At 56.5% G+C, this 11,130-nt stretch overlaps 4 protein-coding genes across 4 annotated transcripts in view; 1 reads left to right on the top strand and 3 right to left on the bottom strand.

Moving 5' to 3' along the window:
- PTSG_09694 (uncharacterized protein) overlaps nucleotides 1–587 on the top strand; it is a gene marked incomplete at both ends in the record, with an annotated part of 2,521 nt that extends 1,934 nt beyond the window's left edge. Inside the window, 2 exons of the mRNA XM_004988991.1 lie at nucleotides 180–276; nucleotides 502–587. Of these exons, the coding sequence (XP_004989048.1) occupies nucleotides 180–276; nucleotides 502–587 (183 nt within the window). The remainder of the gene's footprint in view (nucleotides 1–179; nucleotides 277–501) is intronic.
- Nucleotides 588–953: 366 nt separating this feature from the next.
- On the bottom strand, nucleotides 954–2,782 carry PTSG_09693 (uncharacterized protein). Its single transcript, XM_004988990.1, has one exon. It carries the CDS (start codon nucleotides 2,774–2,776, stop codon nucleotides 1,418–1,420), a length of 1,359 nt encoding a protein of 452 aa, XP_004989047.1. The 5' UTR covers nucleotides 2,777–2,782; the 3' UTR covers nucleotides 954–1,417.
- A 380-nt stretch (nucleotides 2,783–3,162) lies between these two features.
- Nucleotides 3,163–4,411, bottom strand: PTSG_09692 (uncharacterized protein; the record flags this gene model as incomplete). The annotated part of the gene is made up of 1 exon (XM_004988989.1): nucleotides 3,163–4,411. The coding sequence occupies one exon, from the start codon at nucleotides 4,409–4,411 to the stop codon at nucleotides 3,173–3,175; it is 1,239 nt and encodes a 412-aa protein (XP_004989046.1). The 3' UTR covers nucleotides 3,163–3,172.
- A 670-nt stretch (nucleotides 4,412–5,081) lies between these two features.
- On the bottom strand, nucleotides 5,082–11,055 carry PTSG_09691 (uncharacterized protein; the record flags this gene model as incomplete). The annotated part of the gene is made up of 10 exons (XM_004988988.1): nucleotides 5,082–5,480; nucleotides 5,658–5,726; nucleotides 5,956–6,948; nucleotides 7,202–8,645; nucleotides 8,842–8,897; nucleotides 9,152–9,739; nucleotides 9,998–10,066; nucleotides 10,212–10,264; nucleotides 10,475–10,595; nucleotides 10,921–11,055. 10 exons carry the CDS (start codon nucleotides 11,053–11,055, stop codon nucleotides 5,445–5,447), a joined length of 3,564 nt encoding a protein of 1,187 aa, XP_004989045.1. The 3' UTR covers nucleotides 5,082–5,444.
- Nucleotides 11,056–11,130: the final 75 nt, after the last annotated feature.

The following is an 11,130-nucleotide window of genomic DNA, read 5'->3' as shown; positions in this document are numbered from 1 at the left end:
ACACACACACACACACACACACACACACACACACAAATGTGCACACACTCGCATCACGTCGCATCACACACACACACACACACAAATGTGCACACACTCGCATCACGTCGCATCACACAACATATCACACTACCCCCCCCCCCTCTCCCGCTCTTCATCTCTGCCTGCGCCAACTGCAGCGGCTGAAAGGCGTTTTGAAGAAATCCATGCAGAAGTACAAACGGTTACAGACTGAGCTCTCAGACCTGTCTCCATCCTTCTTCCAGGAGCTGGAAGGTGCGTTGCATCTCTCGTTATCACTGATGCTGCTGCCCGTGTCTGCGAGCAAGCAAGCGCACACTGTACGCGTCTTTTGTCTGTGCCTGAGTATGTGGTGGCTGCTGCATGCCATCCACTCTCCATTCGACGCTCTCATCCTTCTCATGTCCTTTCCTTTCCAATTCGCACACGCACGCGCACACACACACACACACACACACACACACACACACACACACACAGATTTGAAGTTTGAGTTGCATCAGGCACGGTTGCGCAATCGCGAATTGGAGGCTGAGTTGGCAGACGCAACGGCCACACCAGCATGAACCATCGCCGACAGCCGCAACCACAACACGCCACCCAGCAGCAGCAGCAGCAGTGACAACAGGAGTGTGACGCTGTGTGCACGCGCGCCAGCAGCTGCAGGGAACGCGTGATGGTGGTGGTGGTGGTGGTGGTGGTGAACACTGCGTGTATCACGCACAGACAACGCAGCCGCGAGTCGCATCCGCCCCACGCCCCACGCCCCACGCCACGCGAGACAGTGATGGCAGCGGTGGCAATGAGAATTGCACAAGCAATCATGCCATGCACAGCACGCTGGCCGCAATTCACGACCGCCACAAGCACCACCAGCAGCGACAGAAGCAGGAACAGAAACAACGGGTGTTGCGTCTGGTGGTACATCTGCCTGTGGATGGTTTGGGTTTAATGGATGGAGGAGGGCTTGGTGTCATCTCACATGATGTGACACAAGACAAGCAAGGGGTGTGACGCAAAGGGGACAAGACGTGATGTCATTTGTTACGAGCACGTAAATTCGTATCCGTCGACACGAACAACGCCAAACAACAGGAGAGGGGAGAACCTGCATTGGATGAAAAAGAAAACGTGAGAACCACGCGAGCTCTGACAAGGATGAAGCAGCCATGAACTTTTGCAAACAACAGCCAGAGAGGGGTAATGTAACCAAGGGCAACGAAGGGTGCTCTGCCAACGTCCAGCAGGAGGTTGAAACAGAGAGGAAAGAAGGGAGCATGAGCAACCGCGGTGGTTCAATGGTAACGGCTATGAGCGTGAAATGCATACGCACACACACACACACACACACGCACGCACACACACACACACACACACACAAACTCGCACACAGAGATCAGAAGTGGCAGCGTGGGTCAATCACCAGCACATGGTCAGAGTTGCGTGGAATCCCATACAGCAGCCCATTGGGCGCAGCAACCAGCCCATCCCACTTGCGTGACTGAGACGGCTCTGCTGGCGCTCCAATGGCAAGGCTCGTCGTGTCTGCTGTGGATGTCGCAGGGTCAAACATCAGCACTGCCGACGCTGAGGACGGGGCACCGTAAATGCGCCCATTGCTGCCAAGCGCACCACCCTCCCACTTGTACGAGGAGTCAGCTTCATCAGCAACGCGGTAGAAGGTGTGGTTATTGATGTTGAGGTCACTCACAAGCATGCGCGTGTCACGGTACGGGATGCAGTACAGCAACCCATCTCGGCCAATCACGCCGCCGCGCCACTTGTTGCCGCCCGTGCGCAAACCAGGATAAATGTGAGTTATCTCATCGGTGATTGGGTTGATCTTCAAGATGGTTGCTGCACTGTACGGGACACCATAGATGTTGCCGTCGTTACCACGCACAGCACCTGCCCACAGGTTAGTTGAACCTACGGGCGACATGTGCTCGAGCGTTGTGGCGTCTGCAGAGTCAGAAGCCGGATCAATGACCAGCACAGCTAGTGCGTCGTGGGGCACACAGTAGATCTTGCCGTTGTCAGCAAGTGCGCCCCCAGACCACTTGTCTCCCGCGAGGCCCAGCCCCGTAATGACGGATGTGGTTGCAGAGTTGGTCGCGGGGTTGATGGTCAAGACGGAGGTTGCGTCGTTCGGGCAGGCGTAGATCTTGCCGTTTCCGGCGAGTACGCCACCCTGCCACATGTGGTCTCCGGATGCTCCTTGGAGTAAGATCTTTGACACGGTGTTGGAGGTCGTCTCGATGACGAGGACGTCGTGCTCGTTGTAAGGGATGCCGTAGATCTTGTTGTTGTTGGCCAGCACGCCGCCGGACCATGCGTCAAACGTGTTGACGACAGGAATGTACGTTGGGTTTGTTGGTGTGAACCGGCGACAAATCGATGAGCGCAGGGCGGTGATTTGTGCGTCCTGCTCTTCCACCGTGGCCTTCACCTGCTGCAGCGCCACCTCGTTGACCGCGACCATGGATTCTTGAGCAGCAATGGTTGCATTGAGCATGGCCACGGCTTCCTGCTGTGCACGCAACACCGCCACGGCGTTGACGCCGTTCAAGAACACTGGCTTTCCGCCTGGCACGTCGATCGAGATGGAGCCCTGCTCATCCTGTGTAATCGTCGCCCTGTCCTGCTGGGCGGCGCCCGCCTCGCCACCCGCCGCGAGCAGCACCAACACAACAACAACAACCACAACAACGGCTCTGCCCATTGTCAAAAAAATCATCGCGGACCGCCAAGTCATCTTGGGTGTTGGCGATTTGTGAAAAATACCGACCAAAATTCCAGCCAAACTCTTTGTTAACATTGCATGGAATCATACCGCGCCTTTCACGTGAACAGATCAGGGCAGAAGGTACGACAGCGAAGGGGCTCACACAGAGGAGTGAGCTCGATGGCAGAAGCAAGGCACACGATCGCCCAAAGGGGTGTAACAACACGAAGAACGTACAACAGAAGAGATCAAAGTAACGAAGGAAATAAGAGTGCGCTGCAAGGCACGCTGAGAACAAGCAGAATGCACGCAAATGGAAAAAGGTCTTCACACACACGCACACACACACACACACACACACACACACACACACACACACACACACACACACACACACACACACACACACAAACTCGCACACAGAGATCAGAAGTGGCAGCGTGGGTCAATCACCAGCACATGGTCCGAGTTGCGCGGAATCCCATACAACAGCCCATTGGGCGCAGCAACCAACCCATCCCACTTGCGTGACTGAGACGGCTCTGCTGGCGCTCCAATGGCAAGGCTCGTCGTGTCTGCTGTGGATGTCGCAGGGTCAAACATCAGCACTGCCGACGCTGAGGACGGGGCACCGTAAATGCGCCCATTGCTGCCAAGCGCACCACCCTCCCACTTGTACGAGGAGTCCGCTCCATCAGCAACAGAGAAGAAAGAGCGCTGACTGTCCAAATCGCTGACCAGCATGCGCGTGTCACGATATGGGATGCAGTAGAGCAACCCATCTCGGCCAATCACGCCGCCGCGCCACTTGTTTTTGCCAGTGGGCAGCCCAGGATAAATGTGAGTGATCTCATCGGTGATTGGGTTGATCTTCAAGATGGTTGCTCCACTGTACGGAACACCGTAGATGTTGCCGTCGTTGCCGCGCACAGCACCTGCCCACAGGTTGCTCGAACCTGCGGGCGACTTGTGTTTGAGCGTTGTGGCGTCTGCAGAGTCTGAAGCCGGGTCAATGACCAGCACAGCTGACGCATCGTGGGGCACACAGTAGATCTTGCCGTTGTCAGCAAGTGCGCCCCCAGACCACTTGTCACGCCCTGAATCAAGGTTGGTGATGGTGCTTGTGCTTGCCGTTTCTGATATCGTGTCGACAACCAAGACGGAGGTTGCGTCGTTCGGGCAGGCGTAGATCTTGCCGTTTCCGGCGAATGCGCCACCCTGCCATTTGTGGTCTCCGGATGCTCCTTGGAGTAAGATCTTTGACACCGTATGGGAGATCGTATCGATGATAAGGACATTCTCCTCGTTGTAAGGGATGCCGTAGATCTTGTTGTTGTTGGCCAGCACGCCGCCGGACCATGCGTCAGCCCCGCTGGTGACGGCGATGAAGCTGGTGATCTTGCCATGCTGGTTGCACAGGCGCGTCACGGCGCGGCGCATGGCTGACGCAGTTGCCTTGACGTTGTCGAGCATTCCAAGCACATCCTCGCCGTTGAAGAGCACCGAGCCGACCCCATTGCCCTCGCTGCCATGCGCACTCGTGGTGATGGCCAGCGTTCCCGTGCCGTCATCCACCTGCTCCACCACCACCTCTGCACTAGCAGTGGCAGCAAGCACGCCAACAACAACAACGAGCAGAACAACAACAGCAACCCCCATCATCATATCGAGCAGAGAAAATTTATGATGTTCAAGACTGGAAGGACAGCAGCTGCTTGCCTTTTGCCTCAGTGTCTTTTTGCGCTGTGTTCTTGTGTCTTGTGTTCTTGTGCGTTGTTTGCTCTTGTGCTCTTCATCCTCTGTCTTGTTGTTCTCCTCCCCCTGTCTGCTCAGAGGCAGTGCCTCGCTTCTTCAACGCTGTGAGGAACCGGGTCTTGTCTTGTACCCTTAGAGAGAGAGAGACTTGACTACTTGATCTCGTTAGCCTGTTGTTCTTGTTGATCTTCTCCTTGTCTCCTTCTCACGTCCTCGAGTTCCGTTGATTTGCTGTTTTGGTGTTATGGTATGTTACAACGTTCTAATGTTACTTCCCCTTTGTTCTGTTTTCCGTTAGATGAGAAGAGTCAACCCCCCGCAAAAGCGAGAAAGCTAGAAAGAGCCAACACCGACATAAATGCTGTGCTCCAAACACAAGTGTCGAGAAAACAGTTCTACATGTACAAAAGAAGTAAACAACGAGTGAAGCATAACACGGGCTTCAGACCAGCAACTTCGGCATTAAAATTTTTGACTTTTCCTGGTTGCTTGTCTCCACCGCGCACGCGTGCATCCCACGACCAGACGTCATCCCCTTGCTGCGTTCAACAACCAGGATACACATTCACAGTCAAGTTCATCTTGGGAAACCATTTAATACTTGAAATGTCCATCTGCGGCTCCTCTCAATTAGAACGCTCACGCATGTGCTAACGATGTGTGCATGCAATATGACAAAGCAAAAAGAAAAACTTAAACTAAGTACGTAAAACAACATAAATGAAGATAAAGGATGGACACAATAAAGTGCAGATTCCAACAGCAGCTACACTCACTCAACAATGAATGACAACAAGGTGTGTATGTGTATGCGCCGATGAGAGTGCGAACATAAAATACATCAGACACAGAAATAGCAGCAACACGGGAGGCGAAGGTCAACACATGACACAGCACAACCACCTTTGGTCAACAAACAGCATGACCACCACCATGACAAGAATCACGATCGGGGCACAACAGGCAGCCGGCGCCGGGCCTGTATGATTGTGTGTGTTGCGTATGTGTGTGGGTGTTGCGCGTGTGCGTGTGTGCATGCAAGTGTGCATGAGCCGTGATGTGCCGATGGTACCACAAAGTCATGGTGATGGAGCATGTTCTATTGTCGTCGCGCAACAGGGCACATGCACAGACACAGACACACATGTTCACTGACGTTAGGCGAGGCCTTGGATGGGTTGGGGCGGCGGCGACCAGAGGGGGTGGAGGACGAGAGCGGTGTTGGCTGTGCAGAATTGGTGGGGGTAGTGGAAGCATCAGGGAGTTATAGATGACATGAGTGAAACTTACGATGAAACACACAAAGACACACACACACACACAGACAAACACACACACACACACACACACACACACACACACACACACACACACACACACACACACACACACAGACAAACACACAGACAGACAGACAGACACCCCCCCCCCACACACACACACAAAAAAAGCACCTTTTGCCTGGGCTGGCTGCCACGTCCGCTGCTACTGCTTCGTGCCCCGCTACCGGTCCGGTGCTTACTGCCGGGCGATTGCGCGCGTGCGAGTGTGTCCACGTCCAGCGCTTCTGCAGAACTGCCCATGCTGCTCAGTTTGCTCCGCTGCCCACCTATCGATGGCGACACGACATCGCCACTCCCGCCACTGCCACTGCCACTCGGAGCTGTGCGCGGTGTGCGCGCGGCGGAGTACGAGAAGACCAAGTTGTCCAGCACGGCCTGCGACGCGGGCCCCGTACCCTTGTCGGGACGGCCCGTGGTCGTATGGCCGGTTCCTGGTGTTGTTTCACCTTTGGCGGTGGCGGTGGCGTTGTCGTCGTCCGTGACGTGTGGTTGACGCAGGAACCGCCGCAATTCAGCAAATGAGTCGCCGTGCTTGCTGCTGCTGTTGCTGCTGCTGCCGCCGTTGGGGGTGTCGCGTGCGCCAGTGGTTGCCGTGCCTGCAGGCAACGGCATGTGGCGGTATGTCAGCACGTCTGCATCAACAGAGGCCGAGCCGTTGTGCAATCGCCCCGCTCCGCTGTCAAACGAGAACCCGCCCTCCGTGGCCCTCCGAGGCGACGACACCAGGCTGCCACCGCCGCCGGCACGGCGGGTGTGGGCGGTGCCTTCATCAAAGCTACCCGTGTTGCGGACCCTGGGCCCACTCTGCCGCGGGCTCGTCAGGTCAATGTGCTTGACCCCGGCCTGCAGTTGGATGCTGCGCCACTGGTCTGCGCCAATCTCCATGAGGGAGAAGCGGACCGGCTGCCCACCGCTGTCGGCGATGGCTGCACGAAAGTCGTCTTGCGTCATGCCGCGTGTGGGCGTGCCGTTAACGTGGAGGAAGCGATCGCCAACGCGAATGATGGACGCGCGGTCCGCAGGACCACCGCTGGCGATGGAAGCAACAAAGAGCGCGCCAAACGTCGTGTCCGCACCGCCCACAATGCGCATGCCAAGCCCGTCCTGTGCGTGTTATGTGCGTGTGATGTGAAAAGTGTGTGTGAATTGTGTGTGAAGTGTGTGAAGTGTTTGTGTGTGAATTGTGTGTGTGTGTGTGTGTGTGTGTGTGTGTGTGTGTGCGAGATGTGACGTGAGTGGAGAAAGAAGGGGTTGCCTCAAGTCGGGTGAACGAACAAACATGCGAACAAACACGGGTGAAGCTATGCACACTCCAGGCATGCATGCTCGTTCCCAACCCACACACCATCTCACAAACCTTGCCGCGTGAGAGGACAACATCGTATGTGCCGCCGTGCGTGGGTGTCGTGCCGTTGTCACGATCAACAGTTGTAATCGTCTGCCACCGCCGCGCCCGTCCGCCGCCACCACGACCATAACCACGACCACCGCTGCCCGTGCTGTTGTCGCTGTTGTCGCTGTTGTCACGGGAGGAGGGCGTGCCGATGCTTGAGTCTGATGAGATGCGCTTCCGACGCGGCGATGATGCGGATGATGGTGGTGATGACAGCGACAGTGATGGCGAAGCCCCCATCGTCTCATCGCTCCCTCCGCGCAGCAGCACGCCCCTGTTCCCGTCAAACTCGCCACCACTCTTCTTCTTCATCTCAACTGCGGTGTCCACGCTGGAATCGCTGGATCGTCGTCTCCGCTGCTGCTGCTGCTGCTGATGTGAACGGGAGCGTGCGTGTGCATGTGCATGTGCGCGTGTGCTTGCTGGATCCCCAGTTGTCATGCGTTGAGCGGCAGGCTGCACCATGACAGCTCCAACATCGCCAGTGCTCGTTGCAAACACATCGTCACCGCCACTGGGTATGCTCGCAGGCATTCGTGCGTGTGCGTGTGCGTGTGCGTGTGCGTGTGCGTGTGGGATTCCGGTCCATGACGCGGGGCGGGGTTGCCGACCGCCCCTCGCTGCGGACGATGATAATGACGACGATGATGATGGTGATGGTGATGACGGAGATGGCTGGTGGTGATCTGCTGTCATGTGCGTTGTTGGCGGTGCGCGGCGAAGCGGCACCTCAACACCATCACCGCCAGCGCCTGGCGCGGTGTTGTTGGCGGATTGGGTTGGCATGAGCACGGGATCAGACACGCTGTGCCGATTCGGCGCAGGCCGCCCTGATGACGACGACGACGACGACGATGTTGATGGTGATGTTGCGCCTGTCGACACGCCTGCGAACGACACGCGTTGTCTCCTCTGCCCCTGCTGCTTGAGTGCTGAGCGCGTTTTTGTCGCGTCGTGGTGGTGCGGGGCTGCGCGGGAAAACTTGTGCACGAGATCAAAGTGCACCCGCCGCTGTGCTGACGATGAAGGTGACGATGAAGGCATAGACATGGCCACTGGTGGCGTTGATGTTGATGTTGTTGTTGTTGTTGATGATGATGATGATGCTGTCGTGATGGTGGCAGACCGTGGTGTGACAGGCGACGTGACTGCGCCTGCCTTGCTGCCACTGCTCAAGACCCGACCGCGTGCTGTGGGGGTGCTTGACGTGTCATCCGCGCCTGCCATCGCTGTTGTGTTCTTGGCACTGGCAATTGTCGACGTTGTCGCTGCTGCTGCTGATGACGATGATGATGATGCTGCAGGGGTGCGACTGGTTTGCGTTCGCCCCTCCCGCTGCTTGGCGTAGGAGAAGGTGGTTGGTGTTGCGGAAAACGTGACCCCTGACGTCCGCTTACCACCGCGTCGACTGGAGAGGAAGGGAGGGGGGAGGGAAGAGATAGGAGGAGGAGAAGGTGAGTGAGTGAGTGAGTGAGTGAGTGAGTGAGTGTGTGTGTGTGTGTGTGTGTGTGTGTGTGTGTGTGTGTGTGTGTGTGAGTGAGTGTGTCGTCGATAGGGGAGCGGAGCAATCAAAACACGCTTCGACTGTGCGTGCGTCCGCGTACCGTGAGACTGGTGTGACGTCATGCATGGGGCTGAAGCCGTTGACAATCGTGTTGGCCTATGGCAGCAGCAATGACGCAAGCAGGTGGAGAAAGTGTAAGCAATGGAAGGTGCACGAGTGGAAGAAGGTGCAAGGGCGCCCCCGTGTACCCTATGATACACCCACACACGCACACGCACACGCACACGCACACGCACACGCACACGCACACGCACACCCACACATCCACACATCCACACACACACGCACACACACACACACACACACACACACACACAAAAGCGCGTTTGCCACGTTTCATGTGAGCTTACAATTGTCATTGGGTCTGAGCTGGATGGATCAATGTCGCTCTCCGTCTCCGATTCAGACGCATCCCGCCCCATCCGCTGCTGCTGCTGCTGCTGCTGACGGTGATGGTGTTTGCTGCGAACACCATCACCACCGCCGCTGTTGCTGTTGCTGTTGCTGCTGTTCTTTTGGCGCGACGATAATGACGATGACGGTGGTGGGATTGAGGGGGATGTGCCACCAGTTTGCTCGCCGCCACGCTGCTGCTGCTGCTGCTGCTGCTGCTGCTGCTGCGTCGCTGATGAGGATTGTGGCTGTGCTCGCTGCCCCATCTTTGGCGACGTCGCGTCTGCTGGTGTTGTCGATAGCGGTTCTCTTCCTGCACTGGTCACAGCCTGCCCACCATCACCATCACCGTGATCATAGCCACCCCCCTCTTCCTCTTCCTCTTCGTCTGTGGACGATTCGTTATCACTCGGCAGCAGTTCCGCCTTGTCCTTCGTCTCTTCCTCTTCCTCTCCGTCTTTAAGGCGTGCTGCTGTTGGTGCGTTGCCTGCAGGCAATCGCGTCTCGTTCTTGTTGTTTTCAGAGTTGGCAGCTCCTTTCGCCACCTGCGTGTATGAATGTGTGTGTGTGTGTGTGCGCGCGCATGAGGGTGAAGGTGTGTGTGTAATGAGTGTGTGCGTGTGTGAATGTGCGTGTGTGAATGTATGTGTGTGTGCCAGCATGTGTGCTTGTGTTCAACAACGTGCCAGTGAACGCGTAAGCACGTGTGGCAGGCATGACAAACATCAGACACACACACACAACACACACACACACACACACACACACACAACATCAGCATCAGTACCATATCAGCATCGCACCTGCTGCTGTGCTGCTGCTTCGTTCGCGTTGACGGCTGGGGATGTTGAATACAGGTCTTGCAAGTTTGGCTGTGCCGTCGGGAAAAATGCGACAGCAAAGCGTGAGTACAAGGCATAAGACCGAATGGTGTACATGTGTGCGAGTTTGCGCGCGCGCGCGTGTGTGTGTGTGTGCGTGCGTGCGTGCGTTTGCATCCCCGCATTACGGTCGGACCTTTTTGATGGCGAGAATGACGAAATCGACGACGGAGAGCAGCAGGTCAACATCTGATAGGTGTATGTGTGTGTATGCGTGTGGAAGGTGTGAGGTGCGTGATGCATGTCATGTGTGACGTGAGGGTTAGGATGAGAACGTGCACAAAAGCTGCACGATAGAGCGAGTGGAAGAAAACACAGCAAACACGGCAGCCACGACTACACGTTCAACGCCCTCCCCTCCCCACATGTTCACCAGCAGCAGCACCAGCAGCAGCGTACGTCGCATGGATGAAGATGTGACGTCGACGCCGTTGACCTGCAGAATCTGGTCACCAATACAGAGGCCCTGGTGCTCAGCCCGACTGCCCAGCGCAACGCTGCTCACAAAGATGCCGTCGTGCTGCACGGCGTGGACGTGTGTGGATGTGTATGTGTGTGTTTGGGGATATGTGTGGATGTGTGTGAACGTGTGTGTGTGTGAGGAGATGAAGAGCGAGCGGGAGGAAACGTGGTGCGAACACACACAAAAAAAAACGAGCGTGACCGTGATGGTGGTGATGGGTGTGCATGAACGCATGCAAACGCGAGTGCATGTGTAGCGAGCACTGCTACGCGTGGCGGTGATGCCACGTGCGTGTGTACGTTCAGCATGCGTCGCACCATCCCATCCATTACTTCCTTCCCCTTTCCCGCCCCCATCGCGTCGAGTCGCGTCGCAAGTGCACCTGGTCAAAGCCGTCGCCCTGGCGCAGGCTGATGCCCGTGAGGTCATTGTCGGCCTTGCTGAGGTAGATGAGCTGCGCGTTCTTGTTGGCCAGCATCGTCGCGCCGCCCGTGTGCTGGAACGACTGTGGTGACATCAGCACGAAGTAGCAGCAAGAGAAGGAAGAGGAGGCAGTGAGTTTACGTGTATGCGCGGCTGAGGGGAGAGAGAG

This window comes from Salpingoeca rosetta (genome assembly GCF_000188695.1).
Source record: "Salpingoeca rosetta unplaced genomic scaffold supercont1.31, whole genome shotgun sequence".
In the NCBI taxonomy this organism is placed as follows: domain Eukaryota; class Choanoflagellata; order Craspedida; family Salpingoecidae; genus Salpingoeca; species Salpingoeca rosetta.
This window is presented reverse-complemented; position numbering and strand designations above follow the sequence as displayed.

What these genes read in the sequence shown, in the direction of transcription:
- PTSG_09693 (XM_004988990.1), bottom strand. Translation starts at nt 2,776, where the DNA reads ATGACTTGGCGGTCCGCGATGATTTTTTTGACAATGGGCAGAGCCGTT.